General features: G+C 35.0%; 4 protein-coding genes and 1 long non-coding RNA gene across 7 annotated transcripts; 2 read left to right on the forward strand and 3 right to left on the reverse strand.

Annotated features, from left to right (window-relative positions):
• Nucleotides 1–1306: 1306 nt before the first annotated feature.
• On the reverse strand, nt 1307–10835 carry Top1 (DNA topoisomerase 1). 2 transcript variants are annotated; one of them, XM_083093515.1, is made up of 13 exons: nt 10727–10835; nt 10447–10668; nt 10079–10163; nt 8972–9329; nt 8551–8873; nt 8329–8468; nt 8041–8262; nt 7659–7832; nt 7462–7547; nt 5298–6271; nt 4355–4805; nt 3426–3575; nt 1307–2677 (listed from the first exon to the last, which is right to left on the reverse strand). In XM_083093515.1, exons 2-13 carry the CDS (start codon nt 10486–10488, stop codon nt 2575–2577), a joined length of 3108 nt encoding a protein of 1035 aa, XP_082949641.1. In that variant the 5' UTR covers nt 10489–10668; nt 10727–10835; the 3' UTR covers nt 1307–2574. The 2 variants fall into 2 exon arrangements, with proteins under 2 accessions (XP_082949641.1, XP_082949642.1); XM_083093516.1 differs by having other exon boundaries at nt 8041–8244; nt 10447–10835.
• On the forward strand, nt 10449–13052 carry LOC145968204 (uncharacterized). The gene is made up of 3 exons (XR_014437689.1): nt 10449–11225; nt 11302–11498; nt 12534–13052. It is a non-coding gene; the product is annotated as an uncharacterized LOC145968204 (long non-coding RNA).
• On the reverse strand, nt 12084–15698 carry Rnmt (RNA guanine-7 methyltransferase). Its single transcript, XM_083093529.1, has 8 exons — nt 15438–15698; nt 14881–15049; nt 14574–14778; nt 13999–14258; nt 13711–13892; nt 13105–13317; nt 12675–12883; nt 12084–12573 (listed from the first exon to the last, which is right to left on the reverse strand). Exons 1-8 carry the CDS (start codon nt 15491–15493, stop codon nt 12494–12496), a joined length of 1374 nt encoding a protein of 457 aa, XP_082949655.1. The 5' UTR covers nt 15494–15698; the 3' UTR covers nt 12084–12493.
• A 430-nt stretch (nt 15699–16128) lies between these two features.
• On the forward strand, nt 16129–21454 carry Eif3b (eukaryotic translation initiation factor 3 subunit B). The gene is made up of 11 exons (XM_083093517.1): nt 16129–16371; nt 17603–17801; nt 17902–18214; nt 18503–18859; nt 18969–19111; nt 19188–19323; nt 19509–19704; nt 19832–20012; nt 20134–20374; nt 20678–20786; nt 20956–21454. The coding sequence occupies exons 1-11, from the start codon at nt 16239–16241 to the stop codon at nt 21054–21056; spliced, it is 2109 nt and encodes a 702-aa protein (XP_082949643.1). The 5' UTR covers nt 16129–16238; the 3' UTR covers nt 21057–21454.
• Nucleotides 21455–22015: 561 nt separating this feature from the next.
• On the reverse strand, nt 22016–25848 carry Pgs1 (Phosphatidylglycerophosphate synthase 1). 2 transcript variants are annotated; one of them, XM_083093527.1, is made up of 8 exons: nt 25428–25848; nt 24771–24978; nt 24575–24697; nt 24087–24364; nt 23551–23828; nt 23174–23398; nt 22714–22923; nt 22016–22393 (listed from the first exon to the last, which is right to left on the reverse strand). In XM_083093527.1, exons 2-8 carry the CDS (start codon nt 24885–24887, stop codon nt 22191–22193), a joined length of 1434 nt encoding a protein of 477 aa, XP_082949653.1. In that variant the 5' UTR covers nt 24888–24978; nt 25428–25848; the 3' UTR covers nt 22016–22190. The 2 variants fall into 2 exon arrangements, with proteins under 2 accessions (XP_082949653.1, XP_082949654.1); XM_083093528.1 differs by having other exon boundaries at nt 25498–25544.
• Between the last annotated feature and the right edge of the window lie 103 nt (nt 25849–25951).

The raw sequence follows: 25951 nt of genomic DNA on the forward strand, positions 1-25951 counted from the left end.
AAAAACATTGTGTGTTATTACTATTATTATTATTATTATTATTATTATTATTATATCAATACTTTGTAGTCCAGTCTAAAATCAATCTCAATTATGATCTAACTAGCAGATTTATAACTAGTTCTTCTCTTTGTAATTAATACATCATTTGTCATCGCTTATGGCAGATGCGTGAATCATGATCCAGTAAATACGATGTATGTATGTGTTTGTGTAAAAGACATAATGTATGTATATATGAACTTATTATATAATAAATAACAGATTTGTGTTTCAGAGAGCAATAACTAATAATAAAACTTTTATATCGCATGTAAGAAATCAAGATAATATATGGAATAAATATAACACGAAGCGAATAAGAATTTCGCTTTTTTTTCTTTATACATATATTACGCGTCAAAAAAATTAACAATAGTCTTTTATAGTCGAGCGTTTTCTTTGATGTTTTCGCAACTTCCAATTGCATAATTTTAATGTAAATCAGAGCATTACAAATTTTCTTAAATACGTCTATTTGTACGCGTATATGTGTGCATTTGAGTTGTGGAGTGTGATTACAAATAATTATTCATATTTATGCACATAACAAATTTGTTAAAATATTTTTTTCTGCGTCTAATGCCTAATAATCAATAAAGCGCAATCAATGTTTTTTCTTTTTGCTTCTTAAGCATTGATTCTCTACATATTTTCAATACATTGAGAACAAGAGATATTTTATATATACAAATTGAGCGGAATAATAATAATTATAATGGGGCTAAATTTTACTTTTAAATTTGCCATTTACTTATTACCATTTACACATATTTAAAACGATATTATAAAATAAATTTAAATTAAAGAGACATGTACAAAAATTTAAAATTATCACAGGGATCATTTTTATTTTCTGTTCAAAACACAATGAGAGAGAAAGAGAGGGGCAAAGATTGTCTTTATTATCTTCTAGTTTAAAAAATTTTAAAGAATTGCCATTTTTAAAATGATGAATCTAGCACTGATTACGATTTTTATAATCCAAAGAGGGATGTTTTTACACTTGATTCGCGATACAAAAATGTGAGAGAAAGCAAAAAGTTTTCAATTTCTCCTAGAAATATATATGTATATATATTAAGCACATGCGCCAAAATGATTCAGCATGAGAATGAGAAGCTAAATGCTACATTTATCATTAAATAAGCATAAAAGTATGTCTGTGTGTGTGTGTGTGTGTATTTAACACGCGCGCATTATCTTTCGGCTCGATACTGCGCAAGGTTAACACGAGATATGCGAATAACGCTAAGAAATTAAAGGATACGATATATTTCTCGTTTATTTTTATAGCTTGAAGACATCACCTTATAAAACATAAATTGCTAAAGGCGATAAGTCACTTAAATATAAATTTCGCTATTTTATACTATTCATGGGGGGGGGGGGGGGGGGCGGGAGGATGGACGAATCTCGATCCCGCGAAAATCTGCTATTCTTTACTAATCTTCTGCTTTTCCATTTATATCAAAAATGTGCACAATATCGAATATATTCTACGTACATATAATGTCGTCATACACGGTATTGTAAAATTGTAAATGTGCTATTTGATGAATGATATTATCATACATTTATGTGAAACAATTATGTATATGTATATGCGCGCGTATATACGCTTTAAGAGAATATAAAATTCATCAGCTGCCTCCTCCGCGATAGTCGTTTTCCCTTTCTTCTTTTTAATGTGTACTATAATAATAAGTTGTGTCCCCGTCTCACTCACATGAATATCTCCTACATATGTACAACAGCGCATCTACATCTCTTGTTGTACATACTCCATGGCATGCCAAAATTATCGCGTAAGATGCATTAAATTATTTCGCACTCTTTGCAGCCGCATTAATTGCCGCTGCATGTATATGCATACGTGAATTTCGCTTTTTAGCACAAATTTGGGCTACTACTTTTCTCATCTCATACACGCTCGAAATAAATTTCTATCTAAACGAAATAAAATCAAAATCGCTCTCCTCGCGCGCGCTTTCTCTTGAAATTTATTTACGATTTCCTCCTATTTATTCTTGTCGATTTTACGTCCGAGTATTGTACATATGCACGAACTATAGCACACAGACGAAATAGTCGAACGTTAAAATATAATTTTCCAAAACAAGCGTGTATGATTGACTTGAGATTGGCGCGGGCTTACATACCGCATTTAATTACATTGCATTACACTAGGATATATAGTCGCGCCTGATTTAATGCACGCGCGTATACACCATTCTATAGAAAATATGTTTGCAACACACTTTCTTACATTTATATTTCGTATATGTAAAAAATTTTTTGCATTATTTAAGCACATACGCACGCATACAGACACACACATACACACACGCACGCACGCACGCACGCACGCATACAACACACATATACACACATACATATACATACACCACACGCATACATGTATTTTTTTTAAGTCTCCCGGTTGTTAGAATGTAAAATTCACTAGATAAAATGTCAACGGGAAATATCCTCCTTTCGTAGACCGTCAGATGATGCGAATGATGACCTGCATGGTTAAAACACATAATCGGGACCTGCCATATCTATCGCCCATCGAAACTTGTCCCTCTGAGTTTTATTGTAGATCTTCTCGATGGGTACATTATGCTTCTTACACCTAGAGTATGATAAAAATTCATAGAATCATTGAAGATATAAGAGTGAAAACAAGGATAAAATTACAAAAACAAGTACCAAGATATTGAAAAGATAAATAAATAAATAAATAAAAAGAAAAAAAGATAATAATAATAACTACAATTTAATATTCACATACACAATGTTGTGTGTGCGTGTGTGAAATATATATTTTTTAAATTTTACTTCCTTTAACGTATAAAGAAATATACGATATAAATGAAATAAAATATATAATAAAATTAAAAATATAATAAATAATTAAGAAGATAGTGAGGCTCTAATCTGTAAATATACAAATATTAAGATATCGAAGGCTAAGAGCCAAACGCGGGTGATCGTGCGACAGTTCCACAGAAAAATAATTTTTCTGTGAAACTAATATTTGTGCACAGGGCACGGATTTATCTTGGTTAACCAAGTAAAATTTAAAATCTCAATTCGAGATTCTTATAATACCCCTCTTATCCCCCAAAGAAGTTATAGGCGAGAAAAATAACTTAATATTTGTATATAAAAATATAATATATACAATTAGAAATGTAAAATTAAATAAAAGGAAGCAGATAAAATGATGAAATTAAAATTATAAAATATAAATTTTGAAAAAATAAAAATATAAACTGAAGATGAAAATAACACTATAAAATGTAAAATAAAAATTATGAAATAAAATAAAAATATAAAATAATTTAAAAATATAAATATAAATATAAAATGGATTTTACCATGCAACGGAAATTCTGGGATCAAGATAATTCAGCTTAGAGGTACCCAGCGCGATTTCTTTATTTTCTTCTCGATCTGTCGCTTGGACTTCCAATTTTGTCAATTGTTCCTTCAATCTTTCCAATTGCTTTTTCTTCTTCTCATATGTTCTGTAAAAGCATAAGACAGACGATTAATTACTGTGATAAACGCACTGCAATGCAAATAATATGCGCAAACTACGTAATATAAAAATAATTAAAAATACACGCATGAAATATTAAGGAAAAAAACTGATTTTAAAAGACTTCCGCATTCTCACTGCAACCATACTGAATTATGTCAAAAATGTGAAATTGTATGAATTTTATTCTTGCGACGTGAATAAATCGACGAAGACATAAATATGTGCGAATCGAAATAAATGTGTGTGTGTTAGTGAGATAAAATAAGTTTTTTAAATGCGACCATGTTTGATAATATGGATTAGTAAAATATCCTTTTACAATTTTTGTCACCTTGTATTTATAAATGTGTATGTATCATTCATCTGCTTATGTCCTGTATATTATTCAGTAAAAATGGATCTTTTAATTGCTCAAGAGATTTACAGCTTCTTTTATTAATTCAAAAATTAAAGAGAGCTTTCAGCACATTTTATTGATCCATACTGAACACGAGTGGTGACATATTTAAAAAAAACTTATTTATTTCGATATATTTCGCAAGAAAATTATAAAACCTGTATGATTTCTCCTGTTACCTTATTGACGCCATAATTCAGAATGATGTCAATAGGAGAACAGGAGCTTTAAATTATATAAAACAAAGTTTATCTACTATATCGCAATAATGTGCGCATATACATATATAAATTATGGCTTGTAAAGATTTATATTTCATACGATACAATGTATATAAATTATATAATAAATGAAAAATAACGTACACTTTCTCCTTTACCGAGCCGTGTTTAGCATCCCGTTTGGCGTCCTTCACTTGTAATTCACACTCGGCTATCGCCTCTTTCTTTGCATCAATCTTTGCCTTGAGGTTTTCCATGGATTTCGCGTGCGTTTTCGGCACGGAACGTTGATGATTGCATAATATAGCGACGGCACGATTAGCCCGATTATACGAAAGAATCTTTTCCGCCTCCGTGTCGTTCGGGTCGGTAAGTTTATCAAGTTGTTGCTGCAACGTCCATGATGCATTGTAAGTTCTGAACACTTTGGCGGTGAGACCTTCCATTAATTCATTCAAGTGTTTGTTCATCACAGTAGTATTGAGACGATCGAACAGATCATCTCCTGGTGATTTATTCTCCATAAAGAGTTGCAAATTCTTAAAGACGCGCTTTTCCACCGGCACTTCGTTGTAATATCGTATAGAATCTTTACCTGTAAAATTATTTTCGTAAACATTACGTGAAGTCAAAGAAGAAAAGATATGACGCAATACTGAATACGAAAGATATATAAGAGCTTACAACACTTTAAATAATCCAATAGTTATAGATAAAATATAAAATAAAATGATGCATAACTATTTTGTGTAATTATATATCCTATACGCGCGCGCGAAATACGTAATGATTAAAATTGTTTAACATATGAAAAGTTATCGCACAATTTTTATAATTGTTAAAACTCAAAAACTGTCAATCTTTTGACATTTTTGATTATTTGTGAAAAATTGAGGAAAATGATTAAATCCATAAAGCCCATTATTGAGATTAAAATCCTGCGTGCGCGTGCGCACGTGCGTATGTTAAATTGCCTCTCTTATAATATGCAAATAACTTAATATATAATACCTGATATTAAAAGATATGCATAGCGTTAATTGTACATGTATAATAATTTCGAGAGATCCTCGAAGAGAAGATTTACCTAAGAAATCAAACACAACCACGTATTCTTTGCCGTCTCTCTGCTCGTGCAACTTAATGTGCTCTACTCGTAACGAGCAACAACCTACGGTGTCCGCCTGATCTTCATCCTTTTCATTACCGGCTCTAAGGGCCAGCTTATCGATAAAGTACAGAGCGACAGCGCGCTGTCTAATACGCATCTCTTTGCTCTTCCAATCCTCTCGATATTCCGCACGAATCTTGTCAATCGACTGCGCCAGCTTCCGCGCCGTCTCGTACTTTTGCCAGTCCTTTTCGCCCTTGAGTTTGCTAGATGGATTCAACATCACATATTTTACTTGGCCCTGAATATTCTCCGTCCAAGACGCGAGCCACGTAACATTGGGATCGTGTCGCACCTCTTTCCACTTGTGACCGGCTGGCGGTTTCGGTATGTTTGAGTCTTTTGAACAATTGATGAGCACATCTTCCGGCAACACTCGCTTCTTTAGCTTGCCCATCTTGGGATGCTCGCCGCGACCTCTGAACAAGCCGGGCGGCTCGATCTTGAAATTGCCAATCTTCTCCTTGTGACCATCGATGACACAGATGCCGTATTCCTTCTGGATCTCGTCATTCTTCTCTTTAATCTTCTGCTTCTCCTCTTTTGTCATAGCTTTACGTTCCTCGCTCTTTTGCAGAAAGTACGCATGCATCTCTTTAAAGTTACACTTGGATAGATCGGTGATTTTGGCGCGTTCCGACTCGGTCATCACCTCCCGCCAATCATGGAAGAAGTTATTATTGAACGCGTCCTTGGTCGTATAGTCATGATCCAGCATACGTGCGTAGAAAGTTGCAACCTCCTCTGCATCCTGACTCAGCCTCGTCTCTTTGCCGTTGTAATAAAATTTCACATTTGGAGGCAATGGTTCGTAGGGTGGTGCAAACACTGGTCCCTTGTGTTCCAAGAAATGCCATTTCGTACCATCACTTTTCTTCTCCTCTTCCCACCTGAAGAAAGCATTTAATAAAGCATAATGTTAAATTAATAATGCTAAATGACTGAATGTAAAGACATTGTTTCGATGCAAGATGGATATGTGTTATACATGTATATACATAAAGAATAAAAACATATTAAAAAAATATTGTTACACACAGATTAATGTTAACCTCACAAGTGCCTGTTTTTCTAGTCTTGTAGCTATAATTGTAGCTGCTTCTAACATTGCATTTAGCAAAGAAACAACTTATATTTTTTATAGAGCTCCTCATTATATGCGAATAACAATAGAATAATTGTTATTCGCGTCACTTATGAAAGACACACACGACATACGAATCGGGTAAAAATATCGAATACAAAAATATAGGTTGCGGCACGAGACATGCAACATCTAGGAACTTCAAATCCGACTACACTTTTGTCCCTAGGGAATAAATATCAAGTCTGTTCGTGTTGCTCGCACTTGTTACTCAGCGCCCTCTCTAAATTCATACATCTATCTCGTTTTAAGTGCAAAATTTATAGGGAATGCAAACGGCGCGAATAGACCTATCAATCTTATTGGATATCATTATGAATATTGCGCGCGCAATCTTACCTCAATTTGATCTCTCGAGGCACAGATTCATGAGACGCTCGATGCTCATTTTCAGCATCAACACATTACGCGATCAAAAAATGATGAATTGATATCTTTATTTTTAGACAGAGTTCCGTAAAGTGCACAAGTGCACATTTACTATTTTTTTTGTTAGCGTAACGTATATATAGATACATACGCGATAGGTGCTTTACGGAACCCAGCCTTAGTCGCTCAGTGAGCAGTGTAGAATTTCATAGATCAATGAGGAAAAAGAAATTGTTCCTCTCTTCACCCGGATTAATCCATTTAACGCTTTATTCGCAACGGAAATAAATAGGACTCCTGACCTAACGATCAATGACAATTGAACGTAACGATTTTCACATCAACGAGTAATTTAACGAGTTTTGGAATACAACAGAAGAGTGCAGTGACCACGTGATCGATTTTGCACGAAAATTGCTTGTAATTGTGAATGCGTTACATTTCACTTTGAAGCGTTTAATAGATCAATCAAGGCGATGAATATATTGCACTTTGAATAGCGAAATATGATAGCGTCGCAAACGAGGGGAGAGATAAGGAGACGCATTAAATTTCAAAAATTCATACCACTTCCAAACTTCTTGCTCCTCTTCTTGCTTCTTTTTTCTCGGACTAGTACTTTCTCCTTTCGCCCTTACCTTTTTCTTTGATTTCTGTAACAAATATATTATGCAGTCCATTATGTGTATTTATTCCATAGTTTATTTATTTTTTCAAAGTCGATTCGTAGAAAACATAATATCGGAGATTTTTATAATCTATACCTCTTCGGATTCTACTTCAGAGTCGTCATTCTCCCCGTCATGTTTTCGTTTCTTCTTCTTAGTCTTCGAGCTAGTCGCTCTTTTAGGTTTCTTGCGCGCCGACAGTGGTACGTCTTCCTCTTCGTCCGACTCGATTTTCCTCTTTACACTCGGCGACACTTTAGACCTCGAAGACTGTATCGATATACATTTAATTGCGAATTAAAAGATTGATACGATAAAATTACGAAAAATAATATTAATTTAGAATGAAGACATAAGTGATAATAAAATATTTATATTCTGATATAGACCAAATGTAGCTACAAGACAAGCGATAATCTCTAAATATCCATCCTCTTTTTTTCCTACATTCGATCGATATAATTAAAACGAAATTTACTAATGGTTTATCCTCCTCCGAGTCCTCTTCTGTTTTTAAAGTCGTGTTATGAAGATCCGATAGTCTGGTATCGTTTCCGTCCGTTGAGTCCATGCTAGCTTCTTCCTTAACGGCTTCCTCATCATCGTCCTCCTCTTTGATATAGAGCGGTCGTTCGCCACCGCTGTCGTCATCTTCATCCAGTTCTAATTGCGTCATAGGTTCCTGAGAAAAAATTTTATTCTTCGCACAATTTCCCAATTTCTTTATCTTTTCGAAAACACCTGCCAATTACAAACAAAATCTTACTTCTTTTATCTCTGGCTTGACTTCCAGATTATAATGAAATCTTTCATTGGTCGCATGATTCAGTTTCATATCTGTTTCTTCCTTTATTTTAATTTCTTCCTTATCCTTGTCCCTTTTTTCCTTCTCGTCACGATGTTTAGCTGTAATTTGAACGCGAGCGATTAGAAAGAATCAAATTGGATATTTATGCAATTGTATATTTCTATTCTTATTACTGCTTACATTTATCGTGTCGATGACGATCTTTATCTTTTTCATGACGGTGCTGCTTATCCTTACTGCTGGACGAGCTTTCTCTATGCTTGTCTTTGTCTTTCTCCGACGAACGATGTTTCTCTTTATCGCCCGAAGAATGAGAAGTGGAATGTCTATCTTTGTCTCTCTCTCCTGATGATGAATGTTTTTTGTTCTCTCTCTCCTTGTCTTTCGAGAGATTTCGATCCTTGTCTTTGTCGCGCGAACTAGAATTTAAGGAACTATTGTGCCTATACTTATCTTTATCTTTGCTCTTCGAGTCCTTGTCCTTGGATCCACTGTTGTGATATCTGGAAGGAATATTTATAATAAATGTTGAAATATTTATAATAAATGAATCACCCGAAGCATGCATCGTTATCAATTAATTATCTTCCCTTTATTTTACCTGTCTTTATTCTTGGAGCTTGAACTCGATTTGTGATGATGTTCCTTGCTCTTGTCTTTATCTTTGTTGGACAAACTGCTGCTCTTATGCTCCTTATCCTTATTAGAGGAGCTTTTTTTATCTTTATCCTTCGTACTGCTGGTATCGTGTTTCTCCTTGTCCTTAACAGAACTGGAACTATGTCTATGCCTGTCCTTATCCTTATCCCTGTGTTCGCTCTTGTGATTCTTTTCTTTCTCCTTGCTCCTATCTTTGTCTTTGTGATCCGATTTGTGAGACCGCTCTTTGTCTTTATCCCTATGCTCGGACTTGTGTTCCCTCTTTTTGTCAAAACCATTAGACATGCCATTGAGATGATCTAGGAAAATTAAATGGAAATAAAATTTTTTACAGCATGAAAACAGATTTAAAAAAAAATTTGGACATTTAAAAGGGTGTAATCTTATATTATACGATAAAGTATGATAAAGTGAGATGTAGTAAAAAGTAAATAGCAAAATGAAGTGACCGCTATTTTATTATTGTATACATATATATAATAGGCACTGATTTCTTTGCAATGCAGCGAAACGATAGCAAATTGAAATAGGCCTTGATTTAAATTTGAAAAACACCAAGTAAGTAGAAAGAACGTACAAGTTGCGTGCAGTTGATTTTAGTGCATTTTGTATACAAGATGCATCGAAAGTTTTCCTCCAAAAGACTTAGCTTGATACGCGCGCGCTCACGTTTAAGTCCGTAATCGCGAATGATTCAAGCATTTGTACGCGCATGCATATAGATGTACCATGTGCAGAATACGCGCGCGCGCGCGCGCGCGCCTCTCAACTCTTATATATTGTGATTATATTATGATGTCGCAGATTTTAATCAAGGCGAATCCGCGTGCGTAAAGTCGTAAATTCTGCCAAACGACGATTCTCATGGGAGACGAGACACGTGTCGAGCCGCGGCGTTCAATCGGAGCAGAGTACAATCGGGTAGTCACGAGGCGCCCGCCGATTCCAACGTTGATGTTTGCATATCGTCGTCCGATCGTTTATCGTTAATGCTCGTTCGATTATCCGCGACTGTCTTTAAGCACGACCACAAGTAAAAAGAACTCACCGCTATGATTCCCGGAGACGACGACGACGACGTCGCCGCCGCCGCCGCCGCCGCCGCCGCTGGCGCTCTCCTTGACCTTCTTTTCCTGAAACAGACGAACCGAAATTTAACATAAACAGTTGAAAGCACGGAGATTTTGCGCGTCGATTATAAATTTGGCGTCCGCGGCAGAGTCGTAGGAGCATCTCGATTGCTCGCGCCACGGTACACGGACTTAGTCACAGACGCCATTTTGGGACTTAGAAAAATTTCGCGTCGGCACGATCGTGCCGCGACCAAGAGGCGAGACTGCTCCCACGACCGTATATCGTGAAAACGTGCACGTACCGAGTCGCGGCGGTTTATGCGTATGCGAAATATGCGCTTACCGAGTCCACGTTCATCTGCGACGCCGCCTGCTCGAGCTCCATTTCTCGAGACGAACGTATGCGCGGTATGCGATGGACTGTGCAGGCCAACGCGGGCGAGAGGTAGCAGCGCTGTCGGCAGCAGAGGGACAAGAAGCCGAGAGAACTGGGCACGCACACAGCTCCAACTGTGCGCAAGTAGTCGTCTGTGCCTGTATACCGCCCCGTCGCAAAAGCGCGAAACTGCGGCGAGAGAGAGAGAGAGGGAGAAAAAAAGAGAGAATGAAAGAAAGAAGTTTACTTATGCATCCTGTCCCACGACTCGCCCGTTCCGTTGCACGTCCGTCCAACGACTACCACGAGCGACGAGCGACTATCTCTGCCTCCGCATCCGCATATCTCTGTACGCGCACGAAACGCCGCGCACCCAGTCTAAGTGTCAGAAACGAATGACTGCGCATGCGCTCGCTCGCCCCGCCTCTTTAATTTCCGAAGCACTCGCAACTCGCAACTCGCGACCCGACGATCGCTTCGCCCGGTCCGAGCTACGTCTCGCTTGATAATCGTAATGCTCGACACTCGTGAGATTGTTTCTCATCCTTGTTATTCATCGAAAATTAACCAAAGACGGATAATGCTCGCGAGCGTTGCAAGCGTCAAGTGGAACGTAACCTTACTGAAACGTAGCTGGATCCGACCAAAGTCATTCATTTCGCGACGCGAAGCCGATTGAACAAAAACCAGCGTAATCCGATGTCCCACGGACGAGTTTAATTTCCGATTTTCCGTGACGGATACATGTAACAAGAATCTTAAATTATATAATTCGCACATTCGATGGGTCATTTGTAATGATCGTAATAAAATTCTCTCTAGTGAAATTTGACGAAATTGTATTGATCGATTACCGATTCGTACCTCGATCGACAGACTTTTTTCTCTCTTCTTTTCTTTGATCTTTCAGCATCGAAAGAAATAGGTTTCGTCAAAAAATTAGAAAAAATAAAAAAGGTCACTCTTCCAGAGATGGAAAATTTTATACTCACAAAGATGATTAAGAAGTTTTTGAGGAGGTAACGATATAGTTATTAGAGAGATTAAATGGAAATATTACTCCTCCAATTCCAGTGTAAGATTTTGAAGTGAAAGAATGTGCGAACGCGTGATAATTTATAAATTATATACTTTCTCAAATCTATATATACTGATTTTTCTTTTTTTAAAAAATTTTAAACGAGACATCCTTGTGTGTCCAAAATGATACTTCGATTGATTCAATTTCACATTAAATCAATCCCGCAAAGTTGGATCCGATTGTACGTACATTCGATAATTTTCAAAGTGTTGGCGCGAAAAAATTTATATCGATCTCTTTTTCGATGATCTTTTCGATCATCTTCTATATAAAATTCGAACAAACTTTTAAATAATCTTCGTAGGACAGTTATTTTTGAAAAATATGAGAAAGTAAAGGAGAATCCTCTTTTTTCAAATAATACAATTTTTATAAATTATTCTTATACAATGTCAATAAAGTATGTTAAAAAAATGATAAAATTTTACCATATCTGTATAAATAATGTGGAACGTAGTTTGATAAGAGATAGAGATATGTAGGATATATAATTTCCTGTCGCGAGTTAATAATTATACAAAAATTGCTATATTAAAATTAATATTAAAATTAATATTCAGAATCTTATTAATTTATTTACAGATTATATATTTCAAATAATTATATTTTATATATAATATTATATCTCTAGTGTATTTATTATTATAAGTCATTCGTGTAATACTAAAAAATTTCTTGCATCTCAAAAGAATCGAATTTTAATACAAATGAAAGAGAAGAAAAATTATTTTTGTCTCAGAGTGATTTAACTTTAACGTTTTTAACGAGATTTTTACACGATCGTCAGCCTCTATCAAATTACAGCTTTACAAGTATTACACGGATGATATATTGTAATAAGCCATCTATAGTAATAAAGTTTTTTATTGTAATATAAAATCAGTCGATAAAATTACTCTTTTATCGCTGCGATCTACCTAAAACTACGACGCTCTACAATTTTACATACTCTGGTTTTCCTTCACTGTTCCAGATGGTCTTCATTTTTTGAAACGCAAAGATTGCGTACAATGCTGTAAAGAAGAGAAAAGAGACTTTTGTTGAAAAATCTTGAAATCGGATTGATCCGAAATCTTATCCTTATCAATTTCATTTTTGTTACTTTTATACTAACAAGTGACTTCCCATTCCGATTGCGAGAGAGTGCCAATCTTGCGATGATTGGCGGGTAGATTCTGCATATATCGAACAGCGTGTTGATAATCTTGCTCTGGATCGCCGAGCAAAGGTGTTTCGTGATATGGCGGATAAGTTTCCAATGCCTGCATATTCCCTAGAAGGGACCTGCCTTCGTCTTTGAAACGTTCGTAATACTCGTCGAACCTGAAAGAAGAAAAAAAATGATCTTCATATCTTAATTCAAAATGAAAATTTAAAAAATTAGTCCATTTTTAAATATTAATGTATATCTATGCAAACTTAGATTAATTTATACAAGTTATAAATAATAAAATAAGTCTCTTTCTCGATTTTTGAAATTATTACTAATATATACGAGCGACCGATAGATTTAAATAATAAGAAAACATTTCTCTTTCTCTCACCTTTCAAATGCTATCAACTCAAGACCATACTTTGAAGCCAATTTGCGAAGAGTGGGTAAGTGCACTAGAAACTCTGGACAATCAACAACACCATCCAAGTGGAAATTATATTTGGCGCCAAAAAGTGGCGGCTTTGTCTTATCTTCGCATATAAATTCAACGCTATATACATCGTTGCCAAATTTATTACCGTCACATTTTTGCCATCTAGAACTATATTAGAAGAAAAGAAAATAATATGAGCGTATATTTCTTTTTTACATGTAAGAAATGTTACCTCCTATACATGAAAAAAAAAATTATACATATATGTGCAATTGAATATACATTCTTTAGTAGAAAAGGGATTAAAAGACTTGTAAAAATAAATTCAAAATTATAAGATTGTATACCATATAATTTGGTCTGAAAGAAAAAATCAATATTATTTTCATTACTATTAATTTCTTATAAATTGTAATTATATATAATTGTGAGATTTTATTATAATTATAATACAATATATATTTTATATTCTGATATGTATTAAAAAAAAAAAAGTAATATAATTCCAATAGAAACGGATATTTATAAAAAAATAAATAAAGAAGGAAAAGAGAAACATACACTAGGTCGTATGCATCTGGAATGGTTCCGATAAAATAACCACCAGGCTTGAGACTCTCGCCAGCGTTTCGAAGCATGCATTCCGCTTGCGGTAGGGATTCAAAGCTATAGTGAAATGCAAATTGGCAACTAACAAAGTCCAGCTGCATACTTGGATCCGCAAATTTTTCTCTCAAACGAACCTGCAACAATCCTGATTAACCAAATTCCATTGACAAGTGCATTTCTTGCTAAATAAAATTGCATACAATTGCAGTACGATTTAAGATGAAAATATATATCTTCTACCTTTGTACAATCAGCTGTTATAAACTCAGCGGTAAAAATGGGAGCAAAACCTCTATCTTTAGAACCTTTCCTATTCACCATGTCGTTGTACCGTTGCTGACACTGTTCCAATGACACTTGTGCTATATCTGTACAGATCAGATGCGAGATATTTGCCTTTTTCCACTTGAGAAGATCTCCCCCCTTCCCACAGCACATATCCAACACTCTTAGCGATGCGCCGAAACTCTTACCTTGTTTCAGCTTAACTACATATTCATCTGTAATGAATAATATAACAGGTTTATTCGCTCAGCACTTGCAGCATATTAGTCGATAAAATATCAAAAGATTGATAGGTTTAAATCACAGAGTTAATGTAATGTAATATAATTTAAGAGAGAGTCAATAACAATTTAAATTTAATATTTTTTAAAATATTTAAGAGAGATCAAAGTGGATTTTTCAATGTTTGCAATCGCGATTATTTAATAGCAACTGTGTTTCAGTTGCAAAAATCTCTCATTGGTTCCTCTTTTATTGTTAAAAATGATTTTATATTATTCAACATTTAACATTTAAAAATTAATACTTACGTATAAGCATGCTTTTAATCCAGTTATTAAAATTTCTCATGTATACGATGCGACTTTGATTTCTGAACGATAGTCCCTTCTCTTCCAACATGTTATAATGATCGGCTACCAAAGCTGTATTGTCAGCGCTTCTACCTGTATTAGATTTATCATTGCTTTTTTCATTATTTCCAGATGTTGTCAAATCTGAGGGAACACTTGTGCTCTGCGATAGGAAAAATATTAGAAATTTTAGCATTCGTAACAGTTATGCAAACATTAAAAAAACTCACAATATAACAGAAATGCAAACATTCAAAAAACTCACAGCAGATAGAGCATCTTCCTCGTTATCATACTTGGCTACTTTGGATACATGTTCACAATCGGGCGACAATTTGTGCTTCCTACTCTGAGGGATCTCCAAATCTGCATTTTTGTCTGTTTCCGACAAAATTTCTGTCTTTATCATAGTGGTGCAGAATTTTTCCGTGTCGCTAAAAGCCATAGTTTCTTTTAATTTTTCCATATTTGAAATAGAAACAAGTATATATGATTACTGTACAAATGTGAAATTAATTAATTTTATAAAAAACATTCAAAAAAAGAAAAAATCCATTCTTGACAAGACTGTAAAAATTTTAAAGTAAGAATATTAATACAACACTGATTTTAAAATCTGTTTATTATAAAATTGACATAATTTCACAGAGAACTTAATATTATAAAATTAAAGAATTAATTTTATATATGTGTGCGCGCGTTTGTGTGTGTGTGCGCGTTTGTGTGCGCGCGCGCGTGCGCGTGTGCGTGTGTGTGTGTGTATGTGCCTATGATATTAAACAGAGAGTGAGAGAAAGAGAATATGAGAGATATATAAAAGACCTTTTATGCTGTTTTTCTTCAGCCTTCCCTTTAGTTTTCACGTGAAGTGCCGACATGTCGACGGCTCAATATATAAATAGTATGTAGAAAGATGTATATTATATATACAATGAAAAATTATTACAATGTTAAAAACACGAGAAACACTTCCGTGTCATTCCTATGCACTCGAAATTTGAGAACGCGCAAGAACACGAGAAACATAAAGTCTCATACCGACGACAAGGCTGAACGAAGCGCTTGTTGTCGCGTTCGTCACAAGCTTTTAGGGCGCATTCACACATTGGCGGAGAAGCAGAAATCCAAGAAAAGTAGAAGGCCAATCAGAACTCGAATTGGTAATAAGCAGTGGCCGCATCCAGCGGACTCGACAGTTGGGCGACATTACTAGATTTTCCGATGTAATTCGCTGATTGGTCGGACCTGAAAGTGGAAACCAATCATGTTCGATTGCGGTTGAGTCCGCTGAACGCGGTCCTTGTAGATGCTACTACCAGCGCGAGTTCCGATTGGTTTCTACTTTCAAATTCGGCCAATCAGCGTCGAATTACATCGGGAAATCTAGTAATGTTGCCCAACTATTGAGTTCGCCGAATACGGCCAATCACGTTCGATAACGATCGCCTAGTTTTTTTTTTTTTTCCTTATGGCAAGAGCATAGAGAGCAAGTGTCAGCTTGTCAGCTGCCATTTTTGTTGCGGTGCGGCGTGGCTACGGCGCGGATTCACGTTCACGGATGCGGATGCGGATGCGAATGCGGTATCGGTAGGAGAGGCAACGGTATGCTTAGAGGTTTCCAAGATGGCGAAGAAAACTCTGGCGGAGAAAGCGGCGCAAAACGAAGAGGCTAAGGGCAACGACGATCCGATGAACGACGATGAGGAACCCAACTTCAGCGATCCCGAAGGCTTCGTAGATGATATTACCGATGAAGGTGAGCGCCCCGTCGTCTCTTTCCTCGTCGAGATACCAAAACGCGACACGTCTGCACTTGACCGCGTGCATTCTCCTTGCGAGCATGGAGAATCTTGCATTTAGAGTGTGTCATTTGCGATTTAGATGTCAAGAAATTACGCTTGCCACATGTTTCGATGAGTCACGATTGATTTCGAAACTTTTCCGAATGTCGAATTACACGCGCAACTTTGTTCATTTTCACATATGCTGATCGCCGATGTAACTTAACCTGTAACCTTCCTTTCGGGGAGAAAGTATATAATGATAAAAGTTAAATGTATCTAGATGTAAATGTACTGTATAACTTTATTGAATTGAAAGCATTCTTACGTAAATTTAATAATCATTACGACTATCTTATTAACTTGATGGTAATCTTGATGAATGCGAGATAACTGTTCACTGATACTTGCTGAAAAGAAAAAAAAAGTGTGTGTGTGTGTGTAATATTGTGTGTGAGCATCATATAATAAATAATCTGCCCCACAGGCTGGCAACGTTATAATCTGCTTTTTTTTTAAGAAAGGAAATGATTTTTTTATTTATTAATTTCTTATTTTATATGCAAATGCATCTATTTTGATGCTAGTCGTAATTTTAGTTAAAAGATGTGAAACAATACTACAAAATAAACAATAATAAAGTCCATTCATGGCATCTTTTTTTTCTTCTTGAATATTAAAATTAAATTCCCTTATCAAATTCCCCATCATCCTATCTCTTGAAAGAGCAAACCTCGACTCTTCTATAAAGTAAATCTATGTGAAATGTTCTTTATACCTAATAAAAATATATTACGTTATAATCAGGAATATGAAAAGTATATTATTACAAGTATTAATAAATCAGAGAGCCTATCTGCCTATTAGAATAAAAATTATCTTAAAAATATTCTTCCTACAAAGTATATTCATCTATAGTTATTTAGACCTGTGACTTCACTATGGGATAGAAATAGTAAACAAAGCAATTAATTGCCGCATCAATATTAATCTACAATTCATCTACAATTTATGGGAACCTTACTTACCTAGCCATAAATAAATGGTTTAGTAAAATTACTCGATCGTACTTATCCTTAGAAATACTATTAGCTAGAAAAGTGTTTGCAATGTTTTTACTAAGTATTTTAAATATTTTTTTATTGTTACATTATATTAGGGAAGCAAGTTTTTTGCAACAATAAAACTTTTGTTATAAACTTATAGAGTTGCTCGGTGATATCTTGAAGCAGAAACCATCGGAAACAGATGGGGTAGAATCCATGATTGTCGTGGATAATGTGCCTCGAGTGGAACCCGATAAATTGGAGAAGCTTAAGTCTGTTATCAACAAGGTGTTGGGAAAATTTGGTACAATTGTCAACGAGCACTATCCGATGAATGAGAACGACGGCAAGACTAAAGGGTTAGTTTAAACTGATGAAAAAATTGGAACAAAAATTTTAAAAAAGCTATTTCGTTGAAAAATATTTTATGAGAATCGTTTTCCTTTTCTTCATTGACAGATATATTTTTCTGGAATACAACAATCATCTGAATGCTCTAACTGCGGTCAAATCCACTAATAATTACAAGATCGACAAATCGCATACGTTCAAGGTCAATCTTTTCACGGATTTCAACAAATATGAGGATATCCCCGAAAACTGGGAACCGCCGAAAGCTCAACCCTTCAAGTCTGCCAGCGACTTGCACTACCATCTACTGGAACCGGATGCTTACGATCAGTTTTGTGTTCTCTGTGGCAATGGGGCGGGTGTATCGGTGCAAATATGGCAGAACTCTGCACCAGAACCTACTTTACTTGAAGAACGCAATGTGAGTAATTTACTCTTAAGAAGAAAAAAAAAACATTAAGTGACAAAACTTTGATGTAGACTCTCTTTTTTCCATATTTTAAATAAAATCTAACGATATATCAAAATTTTTATTTACGAGCTATTTATTTAACATATAATTGCAATATTAAGTAAGTTTAAGATTTATAAAAAAATATAAAAACTAAACTGACATGATGTTATTGAAATTATGGATCTATGGAAAATGATTAGGTCTGTTAAGACACAATATAATCGAAATTCGAGTTATTTTTTTCTGGTTTTCCAGCGCTGGACAGAGACATATGTAAAATGGTCGCAGCTGGGCACATATCTGGCAACGTTCCACAAGCTGGGAGTAGCGCTATGGGGCGGGCCGCAATTCACTCAGCAGGCCAGATTCAGTCAACGGGGCGTCGAGTGCATTGATTTTTCGCCCGGCGAGCGTTATCTGGTCACCTACACTCCGCGTACCGATCTCGGACAAGACCAGAAGCGCCTGGTGATTTGGGATATTTTATCGGGTCAAGAGAAACGGTCCTTCTTTCCCGATGGATCTTCCGTCTGGCCCATCTTCCGATGGTCGCATGACGATAAATATCTAGCTCGCATGGGAGAAGATGTCCTTAGCGTCTACGAGACTCCGGTGAATACTTTTTACAATAATATTTAAGACAGTCTCTTGAATGCAGTTTACACAGCTCTTGTTGCTTTAAATTTATTACTCAATTGCTGCTATTGTCATATTTTTTTAGTCGTTTGGCCTACTGGATAAGAAGAGTATCAAAATACCAGGAATCAGGGATTTTAGTTGGTCCCCAACGGACAACGTTCTCGCTTATTGGGTGCCAGAAGATAAGGACGTTCCGGCCAGGGTAACTCTGCTCGAAATCCCCAAGTGAGTTTTTAAATTTGAAATTAGTTATCGATTTAAATGAAAGTGATTTTTCATTAAATAATTTCCAACCTTTCAGCCGTAATGAAATACGAAATAAGAATCTATTCAATGTAGCCGATTGCAAGATCTTTTGGCAAAAATCTGGTGATTATCTATGCGTAAAAGTCGATCGCTTTGCCAAGCGCAAAGAAAAAACGGAACAAAAGTATACGGTGAGTTGAGTTTTAATATAGTTCTCACATGTGCGCTGGCCGCAAGTCAAATAGATTTGATGTATCTCAAAAGAATTTCGAATTTTATATTTTGAGGAAAAGCTTTCGATTATTATTATTATTATTATTATTATTATTATTATTATTATTAAATAAATCTCATCAGTTTTTTTTCCGCGTTATAGGGTATGTCGTATAATTTCGAGATCTTCCACATGAGAGAGAAACAGATTCCCGTAGACAGCGTGGAAATAAAGGAGCCGATTCATGCTTTTGCATGGGAACCGGTTGGCAGCAAATTTGCCATCATCCATGGCGAAATACCAAGCGTGAATGTCAGCTTTTATGAAGTGCGATATGGTCACCAGCCCGCTCTTCTCAGTAAGTGAATATATAATGGAATCCTCATTATTATTCTTTTTATTCGATCAAGTTAACAACTTGTCAATCTTTGTTTCACTAGTTTAAGTTTAATAATATTTATAAATCGCACTATTTAATGTCACAGAAAGATTAGAGAAGAAAGCGTGTAATCACTTATTTTGGTCGCCATCGGGTCAGTTTATCGTTCTCGCTGGCCTGACAACGATGGCTGGCGCTTTGGAATTTATTGACACCAATGATTTTACCATCATGAATTCCACTGATCATTATCAAACTTCAGATGTAGAATGGGATCCTACTGGCAGGTAAGTTCAAAAGATAGTGGATTGGAACAATTTACACAATATAAGAAAAATTAATAAATATATTGAAAATATGTGTATTAAGAGATTGAATTTAATCAATTCTGATTATGGTTAATTTCAGATACGTCGTCACGGCAGTATCCAGTTGGAAGACCAGCGTTGACAATGGCTACTGGATATGGACATTCCAGGGTCGTATTTTAAAGAGAGTCAACCTGAATGCATTCAATCAACTGTTATGGCGACCACGGCCACCGACTCTGCTCACCGCAGAGCAAATTAAGGAAATCAAAAAGAACCTGAAAAAATATTCGGCGCAGTTTGAGAGCAAGGACCGCATGCGATTGACACGCGCTTCAAAGGTACATTAGTAATCTTTATTTATTACGTAATGTTATCCTTTATTATATACGTAATGTTATCCTTTCTCTTTTCTTTCAACACACAGTCATCTCTACTCTCAATCTTTAAATTATTCGTTATTATTTTTTTTTCAAACAGTATATATCAAACAATTTCTTTTTACAAAGCATAAGTAAAGTTGTGTGTGTGTGTGTGTGTGTGTGTGCGCCCGCGCGCGCGCGCGCGTGGAAACATGAAAATTTTCGAAAATTTCAACAGATTTCTGGATATTGATTCATTTCAACAACTCATCAATTTTATAGGAGCTAATTGAGAAGCGTTGCTTATTGATGAAGGCGTTCGAAGAGTATCGTACCAAACGTATCGAAGAATGGAATAATCAGAAAAAACGTCGACTTGAATTACGTTGCAGTAAGTATATATTAAAAATAATAAAATCAGATATGCCTTTCAATATATCCTATAAAGCGATTATAGACGCTTTTGAAATAATTCCATATTATTGCGTTAAAAATAATATTCACAATTCTATATAAACATGATTTGAGAGATTAATCATCGCGTATGTGTACGTTTTCAGATATCGATACCGACGAGCTAGATTCCGATTCGAAAAACGTAGAAGAGGAGGTCGTGGAATTTTTCGTCAAAGAAGAAACGTTTGTGATTGACGATAAGTAAAATTTCGCCGGATAATTGTTAATTATCGCGCGCTGATTGCCGGTCTTGGAAATCTCTACAAAACAGCAATCGGTTTCCATCTACAAAGTGTGTTACAATATTAATCGTCACCTTTGCCACTATCATCATCGATAATTGCAATCGAATCGTTGCAATTATTTTGATCTGTGAACCATGAGTGGTTTCAACAGACAATTGTTCTTGTATTATTACAACTGTATCCGGATTAAAGTCGCTTTCGCATCTCCGATGCTGCGCAAAAAGCGACGATACTGTAATAATATTAAATTCTATCATATTCCTTATAGAATAGCCCGCGAGAAAATGATCGCGCTACCAAACTTATGGCTTGCTCTGTTATTAACTTACAAAATAAAATTCTAATTTATCCCTTGAAAGACGACATTAATTATTAATCTTTGAATCTTCACATACAAAATTTAAGATGGCAAAAAATTTCTAATATTGCATTAAAAATCGTTCGTCAAGGAATCATCTATCATCTGATCTCTTTAATTTTCACAATTTTATTATATTTTAACAGAAAAGTTTACACACAACTGGAGAACTGGAGATTTATATATATAAAATAATCTCTTAGAATTTAAAGAATATTACATTGATCAAAAAGGTTGTTTGGATTTTTTGCAAAGTTAAATATTGAGATATAAGCTTTAATCAAAAGAATGTACATGGCACTTTCTTAGACAATCTCAAACTGTATACTTTTCATAGTAGCTTGATCATTTTTAGTATGTATCTTTATATGTTTAATTGTTCATACAGCATTATTTTTGTATATCGTACAAATCTTCCTTTAAATTTGCATCACATTTTTTTTTATATTTCTGATAATAAAAGTATATAAGATTAAAAAAAATACACTTTTAGATATATCCTATTTATAAATTAATACCGCTGGTATTATTCAATCAGTGTATATGACTAAAGAGAAGGGATAAAAATGAACGTGAATAATTTTGTATTCATAAAATATGAATTAATTAATTAAGCTTCACATAAGAAGCATGTTAATGTGGGATGTACTTATTGCACAACAATATTACAGTTAAAATTAAATAAGTGTAAAATTTTATTTAATTTGCCTTCTTACAAAAGGCAAGCATTTTAATTTTAAAAATAATAACGGAAGAAAAGTACAACTGCGCACACCCAGGCTGGCGGTACTCTATCTTGCTGCAAGAAAGTCTTTCTTGTGGCAGGCTTAGCACACGAGAATAACTGCGCCTGTTCCTCATGCAGCGCGTCCTGTAACTTGTTATTCTTCGTCACAACGGCTATCTGCGTCTCAAGATCCCTATTAACTGATCTATAACCTAAAGTATCCTTTATTTTTATATACATATAGTTGAACTCACATTGAAATAATTAAAAAGAATCATCATTTATTGCGACTTTACTCTCCTAATTACTAACATAAATGGCATCTATAATATAAAAAAAAAAAAAGCATTAAAACTATAACATTATTAATTTTTCACTTAAAGACGATTGTGAATTGCATAAAAAAGAATATCAAGGATTTTCGGCTTTTTTTTCTTGTTTAACGATAAAGAACAAGTTGCAATATTTTTTATTTATGTCATCAATATCTCGATATATTTAAAATTAGAATTTAAGGTAATAAAAACTTTACCAAAATTTGACGAGCCTATAAGAGTCAAGGAGGGTTTTCGCTGATCTGGCAAAGTGTACCAGAGACCTTTGGCATGATAAGTCCATCCCGGTTTAATAAACTCCCATAATGTTATTCTGTTGTGCTGATCCATCTTTTCGCATAAATCATAGAAAGATTCCTCTATTTTGGTGTAAGCTGCCGGAATTCCTCCAGCAATTCCCTTAGCATCTTGAAGAGATAAAATACTATAATAATTACAACGGTAAATAGTTACAATTATTCATACAAACTCTTTGAAAAAAAATAAATTATAATTATAAGAAAATGTTATGTGTCTTCAAATGCGTTTCTTATAAGCTTCTCCCTTCTCTCCTATACGATTTACTGAATTATATAATTCAAAGTTTAGAGATAATTTATCAAGTTAGAAGTAATTTATATTAATGATGTAGCAAAATTTTCTTTTACAATAACATACTGAAAAAACCATTGGCAGTGGGATGCGCTGTCAAAAGATGACACGTTGCTTGACAATCTCTGAGCAAAGCTTGACTGTAATCAAAGGTCAAATTGAAATAACCGGTCGCTAATCTAAGCGTAGCTCCAATTGGAGCCGTTTGTATGAGCTTCAACGTTATCGCGCTGTCGTGATAGACGTCGAGCTGACCCATCTGTACCATTGGAAATATCCATGTGTCTGCATCTGCGATACATTGAAGAAAAAAATTAAAACAATATAATATAACTTGACAAAGTAATACTATTCTGTACTTTTTATATTTCAACTTTATTAGTAAAATATTTTTAAATACCTTTCTTACTTTGTGAATAAAACTTGTAAAGAATCGGCATTACCTTCCTTATCCAAACTAGCGCGCTTTTCCATTTCATCCCGGAATAGCATTTGTATTCTGGACGCGACTTCTTGGATAAAAGTTTTTCTGGATCCTTTTAAAGGATGAATGCAATTCACAGCAGAATTCAAATCCGTATTACCATCTGATTGTAACAGAAAGCTAAATTCCATCACTCTTTCGATTAATTTGTTATAAAAGTCACAAAGTTCCGCGCAATCTTCTATGACGAAATATCGGTCCTGCCGATTTGTGAAATAATCGTTGCTGAGGTTCGCCCTAAAAAGTGTATATATTTTTTTTTTATAAATAATGTTATATATACATCTTCAAAATACTAAAACAATCTTGTTCCCATTTCTGCCAATTTCTGACAAGATAACATTGATCGATCTTTTTTATCATATTTATCATATAAAACTAAACTCGCAAAGCATATTTTCCTTTTTTTCTTTTACAAATCAAACTATCGCTAACCAATTTTTATAAATCCTACAATTCCTTCATTGTCAACTAATTATCGCAACAGTAACCTACCCACTAATAATCAAATCGTCATCGATTATGTACAACTTCATGTGCTGCAGTCCGATGAGCTCGTTAAAACGGTCGGGAATCGTCGCCTTCATGACGCCGCGTAGTTTCGGTGTGTGATAGAGGAAAACTTTGCAGCGATCGCCATATTTGCCTTTGAGCAATGGCTCTAGCATCTTCCGGGAGTTCTGCTTGCCCCGTGAACCCCTCATGTAGTCCAGGAGAATCCGCACTTGTAGGTTGCCTTCACTTGTATTCATCGCTTTCTCTATAACGTTCACCTGCGCCGAGAAACGAGACTTCGTTTTCCAAGAAGATCGAGTTTGAAAGCTAGAAAATTGATAATTTGTCTCTTTCTCTCACTCTCTCTCTTCTCAAATTTAATCTTTTTTTCTGTAATCTTTGTAGTTTATTATTACATATTTTTTTATTCCAATTGATAGCTGAAGAAATTTTTCCATTATAAACTTATCTGCTTTTATTATACCAACCAATTCAGTTTCTAAAGGACCGGTACCCAAATATAACGAGGCAAATGTAATTCTCTTTTTGGCTCGCTTGCACTTTTCCAACAGAGTAGTGTAAAACATTTGTGGCTTGTGAATTATAGTAATCTGTCGATAAAAGCATTTTTGTCGAAATAATACATTCACTTTTTGTTACATGTATATGTATATGTATAATTACCTTGGAGCCATTCACTGGGAAGATGGGAGCTACGGTACGCAACCAGGATAGCGAGCTCGTTTCTTGTTGCGCCAAAGTATCCTCTCTCGACTCTATCAACTTTTTGTTATTCAGCATTGCTATCTGTGTTTTATATCTAACAAACAATGAATCTGAACAACAAATCTTTACTTTGGTCGCAGCGTCTAATAACTTTGGTTCGTAAAACCTATAAAACACACAGGCATAAGTAAATAGAGACCGTCAAAATAAAAATATGTTGCGTACACACAATATTACATAATTATTATATTAGAAGATTATGACATGTAATTGCATTATTATATTTCGCTCTATATATTATTACATTTTAATTTTATATATATATATATATTTGCTATTATCTATAAAATAAAATATTATTTGTGATAGAAATATCATTTTTATCGCAAAAATCACCGTGTATCGTTTATACAGTATTGATATTACAGTATTGATTATACAGTATTGATCGTGTATTTGCGAAAATATTAAAAAAATCTATCTATAATTATTTATCTCGTGTTATACTATTACTACAATTATTTATATTACACATTGCATCATTACATGTCATTATCATTTACAACGTGCCAAGTGTCAAATTTAAATTCGTATCGAAGGTTATGCTTCATTAACCTGAGAATTCACGCGAATAGTGACGCGTAAGAATAGTGCGCTTTGAGCAATATTAAAATAATTGGCACACCGTTTGAAGACTTGCAGAGCCGAGTTGTGCATGAGGAAACGCCGTCCAACGTAGTCATAAGTAATAAATACGAATGAAAACAATCGTGCACGCGCGCGACCTTCGTGTGACGTGTGACTTGTATGTTGTATGTATGTATGCATGGACAGGTTAACACGTTACACAGTTACAGGTTTGTTTATACAAATCCTCTATCGAGCGAACTGCGAGCTTTCAAGGGTAAGGAGAAACGACGAAATTTGTAGAAAGGGACACACACATATATGTTGAACGAATCGTCCATCTTTGTCAAAGATTCGCTGATTGGTCGATACTGTTCTAATATTAGGGCGCATTCACACCTTGGTAGAAAAGCAGAAGCCAATCAAAACTCGCGCTGGTAGTCGGAATTTCTATTTTTGGCCCATCTAACGATACGTTTACACCCTGCTTCCGATTGGCTTCCTGCTTTTCT

The sequence above is a fragment of the Camponotus vicinus genome, unplaced genomic scaffold (assembly GCF_025532165.1).
Source record: "Camponotus vicinus isolate PSW18456_S1 unplaced genomic scaffold, iyCamVici1.0 SCAF_3, whole genome shotgun sequence".
NCBI classification, from domain to species: Eukaryota; Metazoa; Arthropoda; class Insecta; order Hymenoptera; family Formicidae; genus Camponotus; species Camponotus vicinus.